Consider the following 25,362-nt stretch of genomic DNA (forward strand, 5'->3'; position numbering starts at 1 on the left):
TTTGCGGTAGCACCACGGATATCTCTTTTTGAGTATATGGGGGGGGTCTGAAAAGAACCGGCGGTCCTTGCACACTGTTCGGTACAGAGAGCGACAATACGCCTTTCTCCTTGTAAGTCTTTCTTTCATGGACTTGTGGTACAGTACAGTATACACGGAAATGCCATATACTGTGCACGACTTCCGGAGCAAGCCTGCAGTAATCACAAGCAGTTGACGTGATGTGACGAAACTCTCCTGGAAAATAATGTCATGGAGCATCGCTACGCGAGATACTTCGCATCATCGGTCGTTGTAATCCTGACTGCTATCGTATGCTTGGTGCAGAATTCACATTGGTTCGCTCCCAACTGTCCCGGTAAGAGGGTAGAAAAGTCCATGGTTTAAGTAAGCCCAGGCCAGATGCTAATAACTGATCCTTCAGTTTAAACGAAACCGCTGTATGCGTGTAATAGGCTTATTTCTGCTTCTATGCATGGTTGCCCTCAAAGTGAGATTGGAAAGAAGTGGTCCAAGTGATAGACCGGCCTTAAAGAGGCTGCCTCGATACAGTCTGTTTGGAACTTATTTTTCACTAATCTTGTAGATATGTGCTACACTTATTTTACTCTAGTTGTTCGCGCAATAGAAGTTAAATGATCTAAATAGAAAAGAGCATCGCGTCCACAAGGGGATATTTGGAGATAAAAGGAATCTTTCAGACAATATCAAACTGGGTTGAGCCGCAAATACAAAATTTCCTTGATATTGAATCTGCCTTTTTGACTATGTGGTTAGAGAAACAATCACGCCTACTCCACGATATAAGTTCACCCCTTCCGCTTAGTTTGTGCGCATGCGCTAAAACGACGCTATCAAAATCCATCTGTGAACATCTTCCACATCGTGTAAAGCGCTACTACGGACAAATGATTCTCGTGAAACAATATTCAATTCGTAATAGCTCGAAAATACTACCGATGTTTATATCGGGCTTAATACGCACGGCACTTTATTTCGTTTGTTTGGATAAACCGGAGAAGTGGTTTTAAAATGGGAAAGACCGTTGGCGTATTTTCTTTCAAATCTGATGGTGTTTGCTTTTTTTTATAACTTTTTAAGAATTTATTTCAAATTTTGTGCAAATGGGTTCATATAATACGGTGGTGTAATGTTGTCTTATCAAGTTATAGTTATTAGGCTATATCCGTGAACTTTATCTGTTTGCATTTTGTTAAACATAAATTATGGTCGCCATCCGCGGAAAGAATTGTCGGAACAGTATCCCAAATCGCCTGCCTCGAAATCCACAGTAAAGTAATCGAGTACGCATGCGCTAACTCTCTCAACTGAGTGGCGCACGAAGGCGTGGGAGGGAACATACGTGACTCTCGAATGTTTCTTCCTCCGGTTAGTTTTGCTTATTGTTCAAATATCAGGCAAGATATGGGACGGAGGGGTCCCCCCCCTTACCTGTCCAATCCCCAGACACTCTAGACTATTGTTACCTAACACCCCCCCTTGAAGTCTGTAAAGAATTCCTGAGATTCCGATCAAACAATGACCAACGCAAAGGCCGGGGGGGGTTCTCTCCGTCCCATATCTTGCTTCAAAGGATTGTTCAGGGCCGAACGCTGAATGCCAACACAGCTTTTGTGATGGATACGAGACGTCTGGTGTAACTCTTTTGTTATCATGTAATGCAGCAGTAGCCTTTTTCGAGCAGTGAAATTCGTTGATTTCCTCTGTTCCAGTGAAAAAGAAATCATGATATTCTTGCATCCAGAGTTTTCCCAAGAATTTGAAACCCATAAAGATGAAGCCAGCGCAGACATAATGGCCATCCGGATGCTCATTAGCTTGCTACATTTTCAATGCCCGATTCCAGAGCTTAAATTTGGTTCACGTACTGATTTTAATGTCACAGCAAGCCATTACCCGACCGAAAGTCGAGTTGATACTCGAATAACACAGAATTCAGTGGGGTTAAATGGTATCGATACAAATTTGGTTTAAAGTATACCAATGATCCCGGTATTGGTTTCTACGGACACTGAATGATGTTGCATGAAATGACTTAATATCACTTTAAAAAGTAGCAATTTTGGCTTTATCGTGCTTGTCATTCGTGTCCTTTACAAATACATATCTCCAGAAAAACTCCTGTAAAAATATTTTCAACGGTTTATGTTGCATTTTATGCGTGTTATGTTGGCAACACACCGTGCGGGGTCTCCATGTGAGACTACAACATCCACTGGTATCGAACACTGGCAGTGGCTCTTCACCGTTCGATGAAAATTCGAAGCCGTAGTTGTAGGAGACGCGACCAGAACGCCGCTCGCTCGTATTGCTTCGCCCTATACAAACCTATGTACATGTATTAACTAAATGGTACATCGGCAGCAGTGGGGGAACGTACGTGTACTACGTTTACACCAACGGGGTGCCCATTGTATAGTGCTGGGGATTCTGGGAACACGTCTCCGTAAGGGTGCAGACCAGTAAATCAGTGACCATAGGGGTCCAGTCCACTAATTCAAGCCGCATTGAAAGCAGTGTAAAATCAGCACTCTTCAGAGCCTAATAACATGCATACCAACATCCCTGAGATTTCAGAAACACAAATGAAATTATTGAATTTTTTTGTGGGTTAACCAATTACATTTTTAGTTATGTCCACAAAACAAAATCACCCCCCCCACGAAAAGTGATTTTTCTGAAGTACGATTGCAGCTTTTTTTCAAGTGGCAACCCTCAACTTTCTCCGGCAATTAGGACCATTTTTCAACCGTACGTTTTGGCCATTCTGCTCTCATACGAAAGCTCAAAGACCCAGGGAGTTGATCCTGGCAGCGATTTACACAATCTCACCATTTGGGGGGCCAAACAATCTTCTTTTTCAAAAGATACTGTGGGGGGGCACTTTAATGCTAATGAGCTGGCCAGAAATTCTCACTTCAATATGTGTTCTGCACCCATAGACTGCTCTGATAAGTAGACTGGTTCCCATCCCATCCAGAGTCTTACAGACGCCCTCCGAACGTAGGGAGCTAGGTCTGGTAGCGGGTATGAAACCGGAGGTATCCTGCCGTTTTTATGTAAATGAGGAAACGATTCCCGCTCAATGCATAAATCAAGCAGGACTTGTAGAATAACTTGCCTTCACTTCCTCGTTACTAAAAATAAAACTTTACCAGGAATTATTTATCTAAAATTTACTAAAATTGTAACTACTGATTGGAAATAATTTGCCATAAAATAATTTACCGTGACCAATGATACTCCTTGAAAAAAAAATGACCTGCCTGTGATCGACAGATGATTAGCAAGGATAGGTTCTTGGGTTGTAGTCGCTTAGAACCACTGGAATGTAATTCACATTAAAACATTGCTATTTGCCTGAAAATATATTTGAATATTCAGCATCCAAATTGACAGGGCTAATCGCGTACGTTAAACTGCAGCTAGCTACTGGTCCCTATATACATGTAATAGGGACAGGGACCAGTCCACTCCGATAAGACGCCATATTACTACGGTGGAACGGCACTTACACGCACATTCTTCAACTTGACACGACGCATGAATTTGGCAAATCGAGACACACCCTTTTGGTCGAAGAGGGACGTAACGTGCAGGTACCACCAGTCTGTGAGCGTTGTGCCTCTGTCTTAATGACTTACAATTGTGGTTGTCTAATTACACGTTTTAGCGCATGCATTCTGTGAAATGCCCGATGTAATGCCACGCAAAGACCGGCTTTTTTCAATGGGCACACTTCCTTGTCTTATCCAAGACCGGGGGGAGAGATAGTTGGGCTAGTGTCTGATTCTCATTTCAGAAAAGCCAGACCTTCGCTCGCTATATATTGGGGTTATGTATCCCCCTTTGACGGGGGGGGGGCTTTTATATTTTATATGGGCGTGAATCCCCCCCCCCCTTTTCAGTTGGGGGATGGGTTATTGAATTATCCTCCCACTGTTTTTGTGGTGACCAAGAAATTAAAGCGGTTTGTGGCGAATGTTTCTGACCTCTGACTAAAACGCATTCAATATCAAAAAAGGAAAGCATTATTGAAAAGTTAGAATACGTGTGCATGTCATTCTGAATACATGTTGCAGATGTACATCAATACCATGAGCATCCACCTGTTTGTAGAGTCATACGGTTCCCCCTCCGGCACAAATTTACGCCACTGATATTGTCCCTCAGTTCGTTCCAGGACAGTGACTATAATATGACAAATCGGCCCACCCCAGAACAACGGCTGGTTATTATGGAGACTTCAATAATGCTTTTTCTTTAGTGGAAAATTTTAGGAATCACAAGCAAAACGGGGGGAGTCTTCTTTACTAGAACTTCACTGCAAGCTGAAATGGACGCGCACTGCTTAATATTAATTAACAATTAAAGCGAAGGCGTGCTTTCGAGTTGAGGTTTGGGCATGAAAATGAAGTATAATATTCAGACCTATACTGACAATGGAAAATTCAAAAAGTGGGAAGTGGTTAAGGACAGTTCTGCTTGGAATATAAACCTAAAACATTTTTTTTTGGGGGGGGGGAGTTCATGGCGTATCCCTCAGTGCACTGTAAAAACCGTAGGGTTAAATTAGTGTGAAAGTATATGTAATACTTTCCCCCACATCACTCCATACGCCATTGAATGAAAGCCTAATTAAATTTACTTTGACGGAAACACATGGCAAAACAGTTTGTTTATTTTTGCGTGTTTGTTTTGGAGACAGCCTGAGTTTTGCGCGTATAAACAGATAGCAATGACAATTGCACAGGAAACCAAAGGCTGATCGGCGCGGTATTCCCTGTTAACTCCGCATTAATAAGGCCGGTTCATACGTCCATAAACGCGAATTTGTAAGGACAGAAAGAATTCGCGCTGTGACTTCGCGAAAGGTCAACACATTTAGGAGCGAAATTTCGCTGGAAATCTTACGTGACGTCCAATTTGCTTCGCTCTCCCGTTCGCCCGTAGTATAAACTGGCCTACAAGTCCGAGAAAAAATGACTTACTTACCCGACCGAGAGCATTCTTTCATATAATTTTACTTTGTATAGACTTGTAATGTGTGTTTTTACGATTATCTGAGTCTGCAGCTTACTGAATTTGTCACGATAATCAGCAAACTGAGTTCGAAATAGATGTAGACCAGGCCTTTCCATGACACACTCTTCTGCACTTTTTGAACACATCAATTTAAGAGGCACATCCAGACGTGCTGTCCACAGCGATTGCTTTCAAAGGGAAATACTACGGCGGCGTATTTAGGGTTGACAATTAAATTATTAATATAGACATTTTTTTGGGGGGGGGTGATCTTTTCAACACTTTGGCTTTTAATGCATTGGTGGATCGCGGCCCCCCAAATTGCACTGTTTATAGGCACGGTCTTATTCTTTTTAACTTTTAAAAATTATAACTCTTTTAACATAATACGGTTATGTTTGCATTAATCTGGTAGTTTGCTTCAGTTAAATGTAATGTAAAGATTTCACGTAGATAGGCTGTAATGTAAAATGACCGCAGCGTATATAAAACAAAATTGAACTGCGTTCAACTGAATTGCATTCAATTGAATTGAACTATAAAAGAGGGGGCAGTAATTCGACCAGGCGAAATATAAATACACCGATGCCAATGAGCAGATTTTGTAAATTTCAATCATGTCCTGGATACGCTTCCGTAGAATACCTTCTCTCCTGCTAGCACGTACGTTCATAAATTTTGGGGCGCCATTTTTCCTGCAACCACTTCTTCCGCCTCTACTGATCATGTACATATAATGTTGCACTGGAGTCGTTAATCATTAATGTTACCCTGTGTTTTTGCCACGTCAGCTTTTGTCACGTTCACACTCACTTCTGTTTTCACAAACACTGACTGGCATTCGATATTTTGGCGGTCAAGGTCTGCAAACCTTTCACCCTTGGTTTTGCAACAACTTTTGCCTCGGAAGATAGCACAATGTCATTTCTCGTTAATTGTTATCAGATGGATGATACATTCTTAGCACAAGGAGTACGTTTTTCTTGTTATTTATTTGTTTTTCTTGTCTAGGTTTGAAAAGTTGCGTTTGAAAAAAAGAAAAAATAAAGGAAACAAAAGGAAAAGAAAAAAGAAACAGGCTTATTCCCTGGGATTGTCTTCGTTCCCTTGATAAACCTGTATGTGCATTTGCTGATTCGACACGTCAAAACCCAGCAATTAGTATCGTGTTTGGGGCATTGATAATTCCAACGATTATTGCTCGTTTTAGCACTTACCGAAAACTTTTAACGCCCACATGCAATTTCCTCATTTTCGAACCCCCGTTCCATAAATGGGTGAAGCAGGAACTGTGCTGGCTTCAATCTTAACATTACTTCTTAACTTCGCAAAAGAGTGTGGACTCTGCTTTTAAAACCATGCACCCAGCCTATGCAAAACCAACTTGGATCAAAGGCTAAGGTCGACACCAGACTATTCCTCATTAGCATAACAATCAAACTTTTTGGACGAGCAAGAAATGATCCACTACCAGGCTGAGATAGCAGACACCTACGGGGCGTACTACGAGGAACGAGGTTGGGTAAATCAATTTTTTTTCCTCAACCACTCTCCTTCATCATTGGATCTTTTGCTCGTTTACGTCACAAGTGCACTTTAGCCAACCAGTGTTTGTCAGAACTATAGCTGACCGCGTGAGAAAAAACAAAGAATTATTTAAGGAAGTGTAGGTGGCGCTCTATACATTCTAGGTAGCACACTTTGTACATGAACATATCTGCAGTGCACTACTTTTGGTGATAATTTCTGCTGATCTCATGAGAACAAAAAGTGGCCCCACAGTTTTCTTCGAAAAAGCCAAGCAATGAATTGCGGAAATATAGGACCGTGAATCAGACCAGGTTTGGGGGCTTCCATTCAAGGAGAGAGTTGATAAAAATGCAGATAAATAATGGCCTCATAGACCAAGAAATTTAAGTAGAGGGAAGCCATTGGAAAAAAAAAATTGCTGGCTGCGGTAATGCTTGGGAACTTCCACTTTTAGAGGGGTGAAATTGTTTTGTGTAAAGAATTTTAAAAATGTAATTGGCTAACGCATTAAAAATCTTAAGTAATGGAAAGATTAGGGAAGAGGCCATAATTCAAGTTTTGTTTGAGAAACTTCAGTAATGTCCTCTTCCATGATATTGTGCCCCAATTTTTGTTGATTGACAGAGTCAATTGTCAGTGGGGTTGATCATGACTGATCTCCGCGCTCTTGCTTCAGCGAAAATGCTGACACCGGCACAGGTCCGCGCAGGCGCGCATCGAGTGTGACCTCGATGGAAACGAACTATAGAATGATATTTCGCGCAAGGTAGAGCTGCACCTTGACCCGACTCTATAGATGCATTGTTCGGTCAAGTACACGTATCTAGGACGGCCTTTGCACAGTACATACATGTACCCTGCTTGCAACGCAGTGCGATATTTTGTCTCACGGTCACTATACGCTTTGAGCTAGAGTAGTGCATGCAGACATTTTCAAAGCAGCGACGACAGCGAGCGGGGTACACTGCAGGGCGCGTGCGCCGGTCTAGGAAAATATGGCCGAGTACCTTAAACCACGCAAGAACTGTGCCATTTTAGTCTTGACCTTTCTCTCTGTTGGTGTTGGTGTCTATCTCCTGCATGTAAAATCCAACAGAGTTTCAACTACAGCCACAGGTGAGCTGTTCTTAATACAACAGATCAAGATTTTATTTTAGTTTTAAATATCTGTACATTTTCCAGTTGCCAACGTCAGTACGTGTACATGAAGTAAACGTACCGGTATAAAGACTGCACACACATAACTAGGGCCTAATTATAATTAGGCCATTTCGCTGGCTCGTGTCAAGGTCTGATTTAATGTGACTGTTGGCCCTTGATGTTGTGTTCTTCAAAAGAGATATTCCACTAACCATGGCATTGGTTTAGTATAGGGGTGCACTGAACCAATTCAAGCTCCATTGAAAATAGTGTAAAATCAACCAAGTTTGGAGCCCCATGGCAGGCAACTGAAGTCCCTGAGGCCTCTCAAACCAAAAACAATGTGTTGTTTGGTCCGGCAGATTTCGTTTGATTTTTCATTTTTAGTAGGTTAACCAATTAAATTTTTTTAATCCGGCCAAAACAAACTCACCCCCCCCCCAAAGTGAATGTTGCCAAGCCCTCCCAGCGGCCATTTTTCAAATGACATCCCTCACCTTCCTGGGGCTCTTCGGACTAATTTTCAATTCCATTTTTGTCTGCTTTGCTCCCAGATGGGTGCCCCTGAATCTACAGAGATGATCCTGAGCCACACTACTGACCTTTGCCATTGGCCGAGCTTGCGCCGCATTTCGGTTCGACCGTTTGGTCTTATGGTCTGCAATATGTCGTGTTCAAAAGCATCCGAGGCACCTCACAGATGCTCTTGCCGGAAAAATCGATTAAAAAGCGGAGTTTGTTTTACCGGATCATTACCGCAAAAGCTCAGTTCAAACACATAGCATATTACGACACAACCTAGTCACACGCAGTAGAGACTACTGTTCTACGAGTTTACATGTAGGTTCAGTATCTGGCTTTTTTACGATCATATGGGGGGGGGGTTCTAGGCAGTGGCGTATCCGGCTTTGGGGGGATCCTACCATTATTGACTTTATTTATTTGCTAATTTATTTTTTTGAAAGAGCTTACACTCTCGACACTGTGCTACCGCCTTTCCCAGAGGGGATGGTGGTGTGGATTCTTTTCACTTTTTCACGTCATTTTTTAGGAAATTATTTACCCTCGACCCCAAACCTGGATACCTCACTCATGGTTAATTTCCTGAACACTGCGGAGCGTTTTTAGTGACTTCCACTCATAATGTATCTTGAGTAGGCCTACTACTCAGAACTGGGGGTCAAAATATGCAGGAATGCCACCTTTGGTTGGTGCCAAATATTGCCTGGAATATCTCACATTCATTGCTTTTAAATAGTACTCTTATTGCCGTAATAAGTCTAGGTTTTTCCCAGCCAATATAGATTTGGCAGCAAATTGGAAACAGATGTCTGATTTTCGTACAATGCACGCTCAGATCAGCATTCATTTAACAAATATGAACCTTCATTTAAGGGTTCGATTTCAAAATCAGTCCTTTGGGTTAAAGAAAAGCAACCCAAAATTAACCACACGCATCCAGGCGTTCAATATTGGTCCTAATTTGCCATTAAGCAAACACCTGTGAAAAAAGCAAAGGAATAATTTATCACCTGTCATTGTTCCAAATTGAAAGGGACATACAGTTAACTGCTCTCAAAAGGCAAAAGAGTGAAATCTCACTTTAAAAAGAGAGAGTCCCTCATAAATCTGTTTCGAAAGGGTGAAACACAACCCTAAAAACAGGAGAAAAACTACCCCAAAAGAGCGAGCCGCTCTTTTGCAGTGGTTTCGGAGTAGTGTCACTCTTTTGGACTGGTTTTGAAAGTGGCTCTTTCCTTTTAAGAGTGAGGTTTTCATTCTTTTGCCTTTATATATAGAGAGTGGGGCAAAACCGCCCTTGGGGCAAAAACGACCACGTGACTTAACATTCCTTCGAATAGAAATAACTTTCCAAATAAAATGAGAAACGCAGCAAAGGCGCCAAAAAGGATTTTTTTCATTTTCGTTTCAATTCCATTTTTTGAATGCAAAACGTCCCAAATTATGCGCAAAAAAGGGAAACAAAAATACAAAGTCGCAAACAAATATTTGTAACACTTTAACCAACCAACAGCTGTACTGAACATGCTGCTTGAAGTTTACTTACTTGAAGTTTTGCTTACATTCTTTCAATTGTTCTTTGAGTCTCGAACTGAAGCTAACCCATACATGTGGTTTACCAGCTTCTGGTTGAGTAGTACGATGCTGACATAGTGAATGGTCAAAATTCTAGAAAGGTTTCTTTTATTTTAGTTATTTCTTTCTCAATGAGAGAGAGTTTTCTCGGATGCCAACATCTGTCGTTGCGTACACAAATGATCGTTACGGTAGTTCTCTGGCCCAGCAGAAAGACTGTTCATGGGCGGCAGAGGCAACAACAGCATGAACTCTCCTTTCGTTTGCTGGTCTCAATATAGTGGGAACTAACCGCAGGACTACACGTATCTTCTCTCACTTTCTCTAGACAATTTCCCGCCTGTTCAGAAATTGCGGCTTGTAGGAGCATCTTCATCAGGCACGCAGAAGGACGTTGCTGGGACGATGGGTCGGAGCGGACCTCTCGGTCAGAGCGACCGGGACCAGGCCTTAGAATGCGAGTTTGTCATCGCCCATTATAACGAGGGACTGGATTGGTTGAGGCCATTTGCCAACCGCAGTCACGTGTACCACAAGGGGAAGGAAAAAGCCCCGCCCTTTGAAGTGTTCAAGTGGGAGAGGCTACCGAACGTGGGACGAGAAGGCCACACCTATCTGTACCACATCATACAGAATTACGACAATCTTTCAAATTTGACCATTTTTCTCCAAGGGCAAGGACCCTCCATTGACAAATCCTGGTGTTTCCGTCAACCCACGGATTACGTCACCAACGCCAAGAAGGGTGTCTTCTGCTGGGTTAGGGGCAAGTTCGGGGGCTGGGGTCGCATTAAACACCTCGGAAAATGGGTGACATTGCTGAAGACCGGCGCGATGCGAAGGGCCAAAGGCACCATGGGTGACTTTTATACCGCCGTGTTTGGTACCCCGCCCCCAGCCTCCGTACCCAGGTGTTTAGCGGGCTGCTTCTCGGCGACCAGGGCGAATCTCAGGCGGCACCCGATCAGTGTGTACCGACGAGCCATCTCGTTTTTGGACGATCACCTGAACCCGGAAGAGGGGCACTACATGGAGAGACTCTGGTCGTCTATCATCAACGCCCAACCTCCGACCTGAATCCTCGATTCCCAATACTCTTGGCAAATGGACACGTTAAACACTTCTTCACACTTTATTTCTCATCTTCATAAACGAAATTAGTGGTTAACTCATACATGTATGTCAAAGAACTTGTCTTGAAACCATTTTTGACGGGTTTATTATAGGCTTATCTTTTTAAAGTGCAAGAGTGATACCCAGTTCGTAAGTGACTTCGTCATATACACGCGGATGCACCACTATCGACTGCAGGCTCCCAGTTGACGAAAACTAAAAAAAACTCCACGTTAAGTTCCGGTTCCACGGTTCGATCCATGTAAACTCTATATGCAGTTGGCGGGATTTAAACTGAAAGTCACACTTACACGAACCGGGTTGGTCACTGGTCTATATTGCCACATTTTGAATTAGATTGTTTGAGAAGCTTTTATTTTGAGTAGGATGAAGCCCTTTGTTTTTCTGTCGTAGAAAATGTTCCCTTGCTTGTGTGATTGGCTGTTTATGTGCAGGTAACACGTGGCCTAATGATACCTGTATTTTGTTTATTTTACTTTAGTTTTTTTTTCGTTTATTTCAATCACTTCCCGATCTTGGTCATTCCTTTGCGTTACACTGTGCCTCATCTTTACAGGGGAATACTGTCGAGTATATTTCGTCGTTCCCAATCGGTCTTAAGAGGACCTAGGAGATACACGTAACTTCGCATGCGCAACAACTTGTTTCGTTAATTTTTTCATGGAGCTGAGCCGCACAACTCTTCCGTGTGCCATTTTACTCCAACCTGTCTATCCATCTTAGGTATCTCAACAAAACAGTTCCACATACTCTGGGCTACAGTACTGTTGAATTTTACCAAAGGAGTGTGCTGAAGCTAAAACATGTGCGAAACAAAGTGAACAGAAATAAATTTGTATTTGAAAGATTTTTGAAAACCATGTCGTTTTATGATGAGTCTTTTGGTCGACTATCGACAGTCCTTTGAAAGAAGCAAAATGCATTGCAGGAATTTTGGAGAGTTGTTGACGGGGTGGATACCGCCGCACTCATTTAGAGTTAACCTACCCTTGTGCCTCAGAGGGAACGTTTTGCTCACATATAAGGAACCAGAAAGAATCTTTGAGCACCAGCCTTGATTACAATACAGATGAGTTTAAGCAGTCGCCTCCGAACCACTGCACTAACGAAAATCTGCTGCATTAAGCAATATCCCACCCTGCTCTTAACAGGAATTTTAACAGCCCAGGTAGAGTCCCATTGCAGCTTCAACTAACGGAATAGCCCCTGTTCCCGTATAACAAATATTGCTCTCTGTTTAGACACGACGTTCTAACAAAAAGTCTGTTGATGTAGAAAATTGTCAACAGATTATGTCTCCGGACATGTAATGTGCCCTTTTGTTATGAGACCCGAACAAGCTTCAATGTCAATAGAAAACAATTTTAACAATGTACATATTGTCAGTGTGCCACGTATGGTTCTCCATCTACCTACAATTTGGAAATACCGTAAACGCTTTCCTTGGCACCAGCAACCTCATTCCTTGTAAAAATACATCATTGTAAAATAACTGACAGCTTTCTTTCCTTTTTCTGCTGTCTGTAGCTGTATTCCAACCAGCCCCAGTGATCCGCCTCACCAACTCTGAATTCAGGAGTAACACCTCTACGAATACGTCAAGCAACAGTCGCCAGAAAGAAAGCGCGAGCTCTACCGCCGCGCCTCCCCGTATTGTAACCGTGGGCCCGCCCAGTCAGCCGTTGGACTACGAGTTTGTCATCTCTCATTACAACGAGAAACTTGATTGGGTGAAACCGCTTGCCAGTCACAGTCACGTGTATCACAAGGGGAAGGACAAAGGACCGCCCTTCGATGTCTACAAGTGGGAGAAGCTACCCAATGTGGGACGTGAAAGCCACACCTATCTCCACCACATCATACACAACTATGACAATCTTGCGGATTTGACCGTTTTCCTGCAGGGCACAGGACCTTTTAAAGATCCACACTGGTGCTTCCCAACGCCGATGGACTTTGTCCAACACGCCAAGAAAAAGGAGTACTGTAAAATCACGCAGACGTACGGCGGATGGACGCGACTTCGCCACGTCAGCAAATGGTTAAAGATGCTGCAGCGAGGGGAGATGCGGAGGGCGAACCTTACCACGGGCGAGTTTTATCAGGCCGTGTTTGGTACCCCACACCCCGACACCGTGCCCGTATGCCTAACGGCCTGCTTCTCAGCTTCGAGGGAGAATCTGAGACGGTTCCCTGTGAGTTTGTATGAGAGAGCCATCTCATTCGTGAATGATCATTCAAACCCTGAGGAAGGTCATTATCTGGAGCGACTTTGGGCCACCATCGCCAATGCCAAAAGGAATCCATGACTGGTCAGCTTATTTTATTTCCTCGTCTTCACTGATCCGTAGAGACATGTGCAACGCATAGTACTTATTAAACAATCCCTTTATAGAGGGTTTGCATGGCAGCCATCTTGAGGGGTAGTTCTTTTGATCCACAGGGAAACCTCATTGGCAGCCATGAAAATGTGCGTTCTCCTTCACTCATGTGACGGGGCACCTCAGGTAACCAAAGATAATTCGTTTATTGCTACAGATTGTGCATGACCGCCCAAACGCGTGACGACACCCCTTGTGAGCTCGAGTGAAGAAATCGAACACGCTGGACCAAGCTCAACTCAATCAAAAATTGCAGATGTTATACGCAACACGAACCTCTAAAGTTTGTGAATAAGCATCTCCTCGAAAGGACCCTCCTGAAAATCTACGCAATCAATGTGAACAGGTTTGGTTTTATATATACTCAAAAAAATTAAGAAATTCGGTATGGAAATAACAGTTTATAATAATACCGTAAAATACAAAATAATATGAAATGTGCATTTTGTTTAACCACAATGACGAATAACTCCATTTCAAACTTCCCCGCGCTTGTGTGCGACTTCAAGCCCCTTGTTCGTCGACTAATATACCAAGAAGTCCTGTATGGCAAGCCTAACACGTTCTCCGCCATGGACATTTGCTGCGTTCTGTTTGTAGGAGCGTTCCTAGCAGACACGGCACATGTCGCCTGCCATGCGTTTGCGACATCAACTTTGGTGTAAACATCAACGAACCGATGAGTACACTTTATATTCCGATCGGGAGTTTTTGCGGCCATTTAGGTACATTCAACTCAAGGAACAGGTTGGCACGATGTTACAGCCAAGTGTTGTTTACTTTCTTAATTATCGTAAACAGACGGTTCTCAGAAAGCACCGTCTCTAGGTCTTTTCGGTCTCACAAAGTGACAAAAACTTCCCCAGTACCAGGGCAAAATAGAGACCAACCACAGCTGGTCGAGTCAAGATGTGTGTGTTGCGCATGGGTGCGAACGATATCGAACACGAGCACCTGGGCTCACGTTTAATGTACAATGTATCGATTTTTTCGTGCGCGTTTAATCTCACCAAGTGACACAACTGTGCAATGCAGTAGGGGAAAACGTTAGCAAAACCTCCAGGTATATATTACAGACTAACGAAGTGTAAACAAAAAACTTTTTTAATGAATTACTGTTTAATTAAAACAGGAAATCTACAAATTAATCTGGATTAGCGTTTTCAAACTTTTCCCTGCATGACTGTGCCCAAACTCCCCAATTCGTAAAATAAAAGTGGTGGAAAATGTCGGATGAAATAGGTCATATTTTGAAAAAGCCTTTTTCTTGGATGGCTGTGTTGCACGATGGGGGGGGGTCACTTTGTGAGATCATTGACGATAAGTGGCCATAAATGGGGCGTGTTATACATGGCGAATACGGGCGATTCACAACAGTGCACCTCCTGGATTTTGCAACGCGTTGGCCAATCCCAACGCGCAACATTTGTCGCCTTGGTTCGTCAGATTTCGTGCATTGTGATTGGCCAACGCGTTACAATCTCTAGGAGGCGCACTATTGTGAAACGCCCGTATTCGTGGTAGTTTGGAAGGCTACTTTTAGCTAACAGATTATTTTTATCATACCAAAATAACCGTGTATGCTTGTTGCGTCAGAACAAACCGTTGGCAGGTACAATTACATGTGTCTGAAAAATAAACTCGATCAAGCTGGAGTTAAATCCATCTGTTCGTGGTCATGTTTCAGGCAAGTTTTGAGAAAAAAGGCACATGCTTCTCCAATATTTTATGCATAGATAGTGGCATTTACTCTACTGTAGATCAACTGGCGTCCCATCCATCAAGAGTCAAAAGTAGTACCATTTCAGCTGAATCTGTTCCCCAATCAAGGTGGGCTTTCACTAATTAATGAAAAATCCATTGTAGCATATCATACGCTGTATTTGGAAACTTATTAATGAAATATTCCCGTGTTCTTTTTACATGGTTTTGGGAATAAACAAGTATTTATTTTGCAAATGACGTGTTTTCCTGGTCACATGTTTGGAAACGTGGTCCTCAATTGTAATTTCTGTGTCAGTTGTGGTGTGGAAAAGCAAAGTGTAGACTTCCGCGGTTGTCATTTAAAGGAAATGGTCCACTTCTGATGGAAAGTAGAATGATGATTTTTTTCCTCGCTGAGGAAGGCTTCCGTAGATGTTTTGTTGTGGAAATACATTTTTGTTTCGGCCTTTTAAAACGTACAGGAAAGAGCTTCCAAGGACCGATTTATTCTTGTCCGGTTGCTTGGGCGTTTATTGTGCGTATACCGCTCGGCTCTAATGAATGCCCCTGCTGTTTAGTGATGCAGTAGGAAAATGTGGTCTGTCAACGGAGGGAGGGAAACCAGGCAGAGCTGCACCTAGAGAGAGTAGCGCCAACTTAAGACTTTGGAACCAAAATGGCTGTTCATTATGTGTGCAGTGCAGGACGCACGCAGCTATCGTGGCTAGTTGTCTGGGTGCACTGACGCATAATCCACCATCTTGGTTCCAACAATAATTGAGATACTCATGTCGCAACTCCTTTTATGAACAGCTCTGATACAAAGGGACATGCGGGGGCCTCCTCTCATACCTGCGCCGTCATGGGGGGGGAGGGGACTCCAAGCTGAGTTACGCCCATTGTTTCATGTTCTTGTTCTTTTGATATATGGACACGGTTAACAGGGTGAGCAATGACAAAACTGATGCCTTTGTCACAGCTCATTCTAAAAGCTTGTGGCTTAGCTTAAGACTGAATGAAGCTTAGGCCTGTGGTGGACCTGTGATGGACTTACACAGACATGCAGGGACTTTATTTTGATGGACTCAAATTCAACATGACTACTTTTCGCAGGTGTGGAATTAGACCCATCCTTCGTTTTAGGGGTGGTCTGGTTTGGGTGAGAATTCCTCCAAAAAATCAGTCGTCAAGCAATCAAAAATGTAAAGGAAAAATAATGAAAAATGTGACCAACTCTGTGAAAATGAGCCACAAGATGCCAGAGCCACTTTGGAGCAAAAGTTGCCTTAAAATAATTTTGCACAGTGTAATTCAATAGGAGCCCACAGCATTTTCACCACAGAGTATCCACTTTCATCAGGATGCCAGACTAAGGGATACATAAAACAAAAAAAACTCAATTTGCTCTTTCGAATACAAATGAAAACTCAAAAAGTGGCTCTGGCAACTTGAGACTCATTTTCACAGAGTGGGTCACAAATGACATGGTGATCATGAATTTTGGTGCAGCCTGAACATCTTGTATTTAAAAAGAATTTCGAAGTATGTATTGAGATTTATCAGGGGTGTCTGTGAGAATTGATTTACGGTTGCAGGTCAGTAAATAGGTCCAAAATTGCCTGCGCGGACCAAATCACGATTTGTAGGCTGTCAAATTCGCTTTTATTAGAGCCTTTCTTGGCACGTGGACTGGGTGGTTTGTTAAAAAGGTGGATAACATACAGGAGCAGGACTGTCAGCTTGTATTTCTGAAAGTATCAGACCAAACGGGGCCCTGCAAATTGCCCTATTTTGCCATGGAGTGTAGGCATTAATTTCCAAAATGGCGATGGGCCTCCAGACTGTTTTATCTTTTGAATATCTTCAAAAGTCATCGGTTAAGCCACTGAAAATTGAAAGGAAAATGAAAGACGAGGAAGTGAGCTTGGACTAGAAATGTGTCTTGAACACCTGTGAAACTTGTGAGTTTGTTTTGTGATTTTTTTGAAGTGGGGATATTTATCATTGTTGTCTATGGTCACTGACTTACTGGTCTGCACCCTTACGGAGACGTGTTCCCAGAATCCCTAGCACTGCGGTAAACCTGCTCAATGGTAAACAAGGCACCATGCTTTCGACTGTCTTCTTCGATCTTATAGAGGGCGTACTTTTAAGTTTGGAAGACGACAGGCCGTGCTTATAGGGTGTAGTCCACTAATTCAAGCCCCATTGAAAACAGCGTAAAAATTCAGGGCTCAATAACATGCAAGCCAACATCCCCGAGGTATGTAAAAAACAAAAAAAAAATGGAATTATTCTTTGGTTCTTAACACTTTCAATAGTTATAATTTCTTTTCAATTTTTAGGGGGTTCACCGATAGAAAATGCTAACTATTCACACACACATGCACACGTGTGTGTAAACGCCTTCAATCGTGGACTCCCTATTGTTCCTCTTTTGTTCATACTTTAACTTTTTCGGAAGACCTCCCATATGTTTTTTACACGTTTTCCAATCAACCGTGGACTCTTCGGCAATCGTGAACCCTATTGTCCCCTATTGTTATTGGTCCACAATTGAAGGCGTTTACACATTCACACACGAAAACAATCCCCCCCCCAAGAAAAGTTCCGAAGTCTGCGTTTGGCTATTTTTCAAGTGCCAACCCTCAACTTTCTCGGGCACTTAGGACAATTTTCAACTGAATGTTTTAGCCATTCTGCTCAAAGATGGAAGCCCAACCCCCCATGAACTTGATCCTGGCAAGAATTTAATTGGGGGCCAATCAAACAATCTCCTTTTTCAAAAGAAACTGTGAGGGCACTTTTAATGCTAATGAGATGGCCAGAAATTCTCGCTTGAATTAGTAGGCTGCACCCTTGAAAGAATGTTTTAATCGGCATTACGGAGACCTCGTCATTTCCTGATTTACGAAGGGAACCAGTCCCAATTTCAAGAAATTGACACGCACAGCAACTTGGTTACTGAATCAAAAGTCACATAATGTAACAGAATGAGCCTCACGTTTTACGCAGAAATCAGTGTCACAGGACGAAATAAAGAGGTCACAATCATAACTTTTCAATAATGTGCATGCATAGTAAGGATGGCATCACTATACAGAAACCACTCATGCACCCATTTTGACAAAACAGATGTTCACTCTGTCATTGGTTGTTTAAAATACTGTCCATTCATGGGTCATTTTTGCTCGGTGGAGAGTGCTTTTGTGTGTAACTTTTGATTCAGTAACCAAGTTGCTGTGTATGTCAATTTCGTCTTTGTTATAAAGATAATCACTTGCTTTTGGGCATGTGATTAGTAAGGGGTAATGTGATTAGTAAGATTAGTAACTGTATATTTCTATGGAGTTAATTTTTTATGTGTGGCCTTTGACAGAAGTGGAAAGTTTCTTTTGCTGTCCAGTGTAGTAAGCACCACTCTTAAAGAGTGGAAACGACTTCGAGACACTGAATATCACTCAAAGGGAGGAGCCGTATGAGGGTAAGTCTTTTTCGTATTGTCCTTTATACGGCTCCTTGGCGGAGTGGTTTTCACTCTTTTGGAGTGGTTTTTATAAGGGACTCGCTCTTTCAAAGAGAGAGTTTATTCCCCACGTTTTTAATTTTGGAGAAATGTAAGGAGTGACGCAACATCAGGGTTTTTAAATGCTTTTGAAATGGAGGTGATATGGACAAAAACCGCCTGTCTCTCATTTCTTTCTGTCGAGGAAGGGCAATGCCCCGTAAGTAGTGTTGCATTCGAGTCCATCACAAGTCCAATTCACAAGTCTCTTCACACGGTCAGTCATAAGTAACGGGGTGAACAATGACAAAAGAATGTTTTTGTCACAGCTCATTTGAGTAGCTTGTGAATTGCCTTAGGACTGAATGACTTGTGATGGACTTATTACAGGGACTAGTGATGTACTTCTGCCCGTTAGCCGCCGTCCCGGACCCGCCCTTGTTCTTGAGTCCATCGCGGAAATGTGAAATCAAGTGGCCAGTGCTCAGATATGGCGAGCGCGACACTGAGCCCGGCACTGGTGAAGCGTTTCTCTGCCTTGTCTTCGACATCATCTTTGGCTTGGAGACGTTCCACGTGAATGCTCTCTCTGGCGACTGCAGTAAATAGATTGACACTTGCCAGCTATTTACGACCAGCCACTGTCAAAGAACGGGAACAGTGGGCGGTATTTTGAATGACAAAGCGTATTGATCAGATGGACACTGGTTCATGCAGTTTGGTACGCAGTCAGTGCTAGTCAACGAGCAGGTTGAGGGACGCTGTCATCAACAGCCGCCGCTGTTACCAAAGACCGTTTTGTATTTTCCTTAGTTGTTCAATTCTGCATGTTGGTCGGTGCGTAGTCATCCGAGGTCGGCTTGACCATGCATCTTCGTAAACTGATTCTGCCGTGCCTGGGGTTGGTGCTTCTCTCCCTGATGATTGTCGCTGTTTTAAGACCCGCATGTCCATATTCTTCACCTACAAATGGTAGGCATTGTTATGTTGTGTGTCATTTCATCTGCTGGTGCCGCAGTTGAAATGTCTTGTAAATCCTGTCACGACCATGAACAGACCACAGACATACAGCATTCGAAGCCATCTTGACAGTAATTTAATTCTAAGCGGCTGAGTACTACGAAAAATTCTATATTGGACCATCAGAGTTTTTGTTTCAGAAACACCATTGAGTTGGAAGACAGGGGCACCTAACATTGCGATTCAGATTTTTTTTAACGAGGTAAGGTTCAGTGTACGGAAAAGGCAAGTTTGGAAACGAGGAACATGTTTTGGTATTGATGACTCTAGAAAATTGTCATGGTGCGAAATGACCAATACATTACCGACGCCTCGTCGATGAGACTCAGTTGAATGCTGTTGAATTTGTACGAGTTTGGTCTTGGAGATGACTGAAATAAACCACTTTCTTTTTTTCCCCAGCAAATAAAAATGTGCCATAGTATGGGCTTGGTAAAGGAGACAGCTCAATAGATAAAAACAAATATACGAAATGTGGCATCCCAATGTGCACACTTTGTGACTGGTCCACTAAGGAACCTTTAAAGTGGTTTGGAAAATCTAGAGATTTTTTGTAGGTCGTAAATAATGAAATCTCTTTATCATTTGACATTCTTGAAGTGAAAGTTTGCCGAAGTAATGTTTTGATAATATTTCCTTGCTACGTCCACCAAGTAATCTGTCTCGTCCAAATAAGGGGAAGAGTGGACACTTTTCCCGTTGTATTTTAACTTTTGATAATCCTTCTGTATTCTTAGGAAAATAATATTTTCATTTCAGTTAAAACGCCATATTTCTTTTATGAATGATGTAGACTTTAATACGAAAGACTAGCAGATTCTGCCACGAACAGTTCAATCTAATTGTGTCGAATCCCCCTGCGCAGAACATAAAAGAAGTATTCAAAGGGAGACTACACGATTTGTCTATTTGAAGGTAGTGGGCACGATTTGCACGTACAACAGTTTTTCAAAATTGGCAGATTTAGGGACTTGCTGCTTACTTTGCATATCTTTCCACGGACTCGTTTCGTATTTCGAGTTCACTGCTTTGAGAAAAATCAAGTAAAACACTATTCATTTTGAACACTCGTGTAATTTGTTTTGCTAAAATCCAAGGGCCACGTGACATTCCCGAATGTCTGGATAACGCACAGGCGAGGTCAATCTGCAGACCAATTCTGGCCCTCAAAAAGTGCATTTTTGTCTACTGCTTCGAATATGAAATAAATCTTTAATCTTGAATAATGCTAGTGGTCAGCAAATTCACCTTCAAGTTTGCGTGTTCTTCAGCAATCAGCGCTCAGACTCCGTCAAACAAACATTTCATCGTGCAGTGAAGGGATTGCAGTCACCGTAGTCACTCCACGAACACTGACAAGTGTGTATTTGCCTGCAACTGGGGCCCCCTTTTGTTTCTATTTTGTTTATACTTTAAGTTTTTTTTACAAGACCACCCATGTGTTCTGTACACAGTTGTCAATCGGGGACCCTCTGTCAATAGGGGACATTATTGTCCTCTATTGTTCAGGGCCCCAACTGAATACAGAAACAAACTCACAAGCGCGACCGACCACGTACACGTAGTCATGGATCGCCGTCGGACGATCGTTGGAAAAAGTAACTCTCTGTTCTCGAAAATGACAGCGTTGCCGGCGGGAAGGTTTCACAGATTGCCTGACACCATTATTGCCCGTTACGCAACGCATCAACTGCGCATAACATCAAAATACTCACGTAAACAACATAGGCCTATGACGCGAAACGTGTTTATTACTAGGTGAGCAGCGATACCGAATTCCGGTGGGATGACGTCTCATCTATAGATACATGTATGTAGAGATCGGGTTTTGGTCACAGTAGCAACCATTTAAACGAGTAGAAACACACTTGGTTTAAAATTCTATTGGCTCTAATATTGAAAGTCAAGTATAATGACACCAAGAACGTAATTGTAGAATTCTGGCGGTTGTCTTCATATTTTATTTTTCAGGAGAATTAACACCACAAAACTGGACATATCTTTATCAGTATTATTCTTCTTTTCCACAAGGTGACCGACTGTCCGTTTCTAAACAGCACTCTTCCAACGGAGAGAAGTCCTCGCATATCCTCACCTCGACAGATACCTCCGTCGGCGCTAAATCAGATCTGCGGCTCTCGCAAACGAAGGCAAAACGCGACCCAACGGAAGACGTCAACGCACCGACAACGAAGCATTCCCGAAACGCAACGGACGGCCCTGCCCGCAGTCGGCCGCTAGACTACGAATTTGTCGTCTCCCATTACGACGAGGGGCTGGATTGGTTGAGGCCGCTCGCGAATCACAGTCACGTGTACCACAAGGGGAGGGAAAAGGAACCACCCTTCGAGGTCTACAAGTGGGAGAAGCTACCCAACGAAGGACGAGAAGGCCATACCTATCTCCACCACATTATACACAACTTCGACAATCTCGCAAATCTGACTGTTTTTTTGCAGGGCACGGGACCCTTCCATGATAGCTGTTGCTGCTATCCGACACCCATAGACTTCATCAGAGAGGCTACGGAGCACAACTACTGCAAAATCGTCTTTACACTGAAGAAATGGGGGAGAATCCCCCTCCCCGGCAAGTGGCAGAAATTCCTCAAGACGGGCCAAATGCGCCAGGCAAGCTGTACCATGGGCGAATTTTATACGGCCGTGTTAGGCACCGCGCATCCCAACTCCATCCCAGTGTGCTACACGGGCTGCTTCTCTGCCACCAGGGACAATCTCAGACGGCACCCAATCAGTGTGTATCAGCGAGCCATCGCATTTTTGGACGGTCACTCAAACCCAGAGGAGGGACACTATATGGAAAGACTCTGGGCCACTGTGATAAACATGAAACAGAAGTCTTCTTGACTGTCACTTTGTTTGACGCTTGTTGCCGTACAATCATCCAGATTAGTTTTCTGTGTTTGTAACTTCTGTATTTTAAACAACATACCTGGCACAATTTGTTTTATGCCCTAAATTCGACACAAATTGTCTGTGCGACAGAATGGAGCGATATTTTCTTAATATTTCCCGCCCCACGCTCCACCTACCAGTTAGGACATGCGTTTCCTTATGTTTGGCCTATTAATGTAAAACTTCGGCACGTGACCTCCCTTCAAATGTCCTAATGAAGTGATGTTGGCAGTGGCGTACACAGCGGGGATTGCCCTTAAACTACACCAACATAAATATTCATGAGCACATCGAATCGCGTCATTAGCCTGTAGAGACGTCGGGACCGTGAGTATGGCTTTTGATATCCCCCCACACACCAAAATCTGGATACGCCGCTGGATGTCGGGGGTCAAATCCGTGGGACGTGGTGCTTTTGTTGTCGGGAGAAGTCGGGCTCTTTTCATTTTGGCAGCGCCTTCCGAAAGAACTGCAGTTCTTTGGTGACGCAGAGGCTTATTCACGGACAGTTATCTCAAACACTGTGGTACTGTGGAGTTTGTTGTAGTTGCTAGGGTGAGAGACAGAATTTGTACACATGTACATGTACACATGAACACATGTACATGTACACATGTACAATCTGCCTGTCCTGGTTTCTTACAATGGCCTACTTCTAGTGAATGTCAATTCGTTGTGTCAACAATGTCAAAAAGAAAAAATAGTATTTTACTTGTGATTGCTTGATCGGTGCTGGAGAAATACGTGTAAACGGTCTGAAGGGTGAATTGTGCAATGGGACCTTTTTTTGTCCTCCAAAACGATCATTAACTATTGTTTTACGCGCAGATATAACATCTATTCAATCACGGGAATTCAAACTTTTGGCTTCACGAAACAAGGAAATAAACGGCTACTAACATGCAACACATTTTTGTACACGTATTTTATTATTGCCTTCCTGTGTTTGTTGTAAAGTTGATTGTTATTTAATCATCTTTACTCAATACCCAACCACAATACGTAAAAAAACAATAAAGGTGCGACATAAAACACCGGTCCTGAGTGGACAATAAATAAATGAAAGTACTCATGGCAGGGCAAAGAGAGATGAAGCAGGTTTGAAAAATTAGAGAAGCACACCTAATTTCAATTGCTTGTGCTAAAAACATTTAGAAAATACATTCATTTAGTTACAGCAGCGTAATTCATAAACATTGTCTGAAATGGGTGGCGGCCCAAATTAGGCTGAAGGGAAGGGCAAAATAAATTCATTTAGACATGAACACGCATTCACCTGTTTTCAAAGTTGGTTCCTTCCGACTTTTAAAAAATGTACGTAGGATCCCGACCGAGCTGTTCCAACAATCTGATCGCGAAAATCTTCCCAACGCCCAAATGGCACAATTTCATAATTCTTTGCCTTTTTTAGTCTGGTGTAATCAGTCCTCGCGAGGCAAATTCTATACAGACCAAAATTTAACATTCCACCCTTCCAACTCCATACCATGACAAAAGTCTAGCGTATCGATTCTCATTCTTAAAGTGAGCGTCCTCGATGTTAATCTGAAATTAATGGAACGGTGAGCTCTAATAAAACAAGTTTCCTGCAATGAACTGCATAACACATATCGGTTTTCTGTTGGGTAGGGCAAATACTTGGTGGAATAGTACCGCCGTTAATTGGGGCACCCCCTCAACATCAGCAAAAACCGTTAAGCTGTTTATTGATACAATTCACACAGAGCAAAAAAAGTGCATTGTGTACTTATTTATTCATACAATTCCCACACAGCCAAAAAAAATGTGCATTGTGTATTACGGGGTCTTCTCTTTCACCCACTGCACATGTACTGTACAGTACACAGAGACCCAATGCGTCTGTTTCTGTGTCTCGGTACCATTCTCCCAACACCATAGGCTTTGTGTGGTAGCCATCTTGCAGGGCAGTTCTGTTGTTGGACATGGAAACTTCCTTTGGGCATATCCTGTAAACAAAGGCTTGGGCCTTCAAGATGGCAGACGTGCAAACCCCCTTACCCTATACACGCTCGTAGACTAAGCTCACAAGATAGCAACAGATAGCAGGAACCAGTGGCCCACTGTTGGCAAATGGGTGGCGTTGAGTGGCAATCGGTGGCCTACAGTTGCCCCACAGTGGCCCAATGCTACCGTCAAGCTCGATAAGTGCCACCCAGGATTAACCTTGGCCCGACAGTGGCCCACTGTCACACTCGAGCTTGATATATCACCCGTGCGTACGGTGGCGATGAGTACTAGCGGTGGCCGACGGTTGCCCGACAGTGGCCCACTGTTACAGCCAAGCTAGACGCGTGCCATCCGGGACCAACCTTGGCCCGACAGTGGCCAACTGCCATACTTATAATGAGTGACCGTAGTAGCCCAATGTGAATAGAAACCATGTTTCATCAAAAAAGTGAGAGTTATCAGAGATAAGTAGGTATAATATTTTCAAGGATTTTATTTTGTTTTTCATTTGATGCTTTCGCTTAAAACATGATCCTCTCAACATAAAAAGCTAATGAAGAAAGATCCGTGACGTACATGAACATACGTAGGAATTAATATCTCATTTCTTTCTTTCTTTCTTTATTTTTTGCGCTATTCCCTATTGCCCCCCCCCCCACTTCTGATCGATCCCTGCGTTTACGATTTCAATCATGTGGTAGATTGTAGAATACACTTTTCGAGTGGAATTGGTCGTTGACCCGTAAGACTGCAAGCTACATATCCCCCATGCTATACACATGTACTACATAACCATGTTGATATATCGTGTGCATCAAGCATGAAACCACAGTGATCCAGGAAGTGACCTCGGATTCTGGGCGGGGTAGGCCTAATTTGAATTTACAGGACTGAAATCGTTACGGTTCACTCATGGATCGGG

General features: G+C 43.0%; 3 protein-coding genes across 3 annotated transcripts; all 3 read left to right on the forward strand.

Annotated features, from left to right (window-relative positions):
* Positions 1-56: 56 nt before the first annotated feature.
* Positions 57-15,290, forward strand: LOC110975530 (uncharacterized). Its single transcript, XM_022228090.2, has 2 exons — positions 57-358; positions 12,475-15,290. Exons 1-2 carry the CDS (start codon positions 253-255, stop codon positions 13,254-13,256), a joined length of 888 nt encoding a protein of 295 aa, XP_022083782.2. The 5' UTR covers positions 57-252; the 3' UTR covers positions 13,257-15,290.
* Positions 7,340-11,804, forward strand: LOC147795838 (uncharacterized). Its single transcript, XM_022228091.2, has 2 exons — positions 7,340-7,692; positions 10,142-11,804. The coding sequence occupies exons 1-2, from the start codon at positions 7,572-7,574 to the stop codon at positions 10,888-10,890; spliced, it is 870 nt and encodes a 289-aa protein (XP_022083783.2). The 5' UTR covers positions 7,340-7,571; the 3' UTR covers positions 10,891-11,804.
* A 3,581-nt stretch (positions 15,291-18,871) lies between the features above and the next one.
* Positions 18,872-23,376, forward strand: LOC147795839 (uncharacterized). The gene is made up of 2 exons (XM_087130792.1): positions 18,872-19,509; positions 21,589-23,376. The coding sequence occupies exons 1-2, from the start codon at positions 19,404-19,406 to the stop codon at positions 22,422-22,424; spliced, it is 942 nt and encodes a 313-aa protein (XP_086986918.1). The 5' UTR covers positions 18,872-19,403; the 3' UTR covers positions 22,425-23,376.
* Positions 23,377-25,362: the final 1,986 nt, after the last annotated feature.

The sequence above is a fragment of the Acanthaster planci genome, linkage group LG20 (genome assembly GCF_054643075.1).
Source record: "Acanthaster planci isolate LZ-2023a linkage group LG20, COTS_SCS, whole genome shotgun sequence".
NCBI classification, from domain to species: Eukaryota; Metazoa; Echinodermata; class Asteroidea; order Valvatida; family Acanthasteridae; genus Acanthaster; species Acanthaster planci.

What these genes read in the sequence shown, in the direction of transcription:
- LOC147795839 (XM_087130792.1), top strand. Translation starts at nt 19,404, where the DNA reads ATGCATCTTCGTAAACTGATTCTGCCGTGCCTGGGGTTGGTGCTTCTC. An exon ending in ATATTCTTCACCTACAAATG is followed by an intron (nt 19,510 to 21,588) that starts GTAGGCATTGTT and finishes CTTTTCCACAAG; the next exon opens with GTGACCGACTGTCCGTTTCT.
- LOC110975530 (XM_022228090.2), top strand. Translation starts at nt 253, where the DNA reads ATGGAGCATCGCTACGCGAGATACTTCGCATCATCGGTCGTTGTAATC. An exon ending in GTTCGCTCCCAACTGTCCCG is followed by an intron (nt 359 to 12,474) that starts GTAAGAGGGTAG and finishes TGCTGTCTGTAG; the next exon opens with CTGTATTCCAACCAGCCCCA.
- LOC147795838 (XM_022228091.2), top strand. Translation starts at nt 7,572, where the DNA reads ATGGCCGAGTACCTTAAACCACGCAAGAACTGTGCCATTTTAGTCTTG. An exon ending in AGTTTCAACTACAGCCACAG is followed by an intron (nt 7,693 to 10,141) that starts GTGAGCTGTTCT and finishes CACTTTCTCTAG; the next exon opens with ACAATTTCCCGCCTGTTCAG.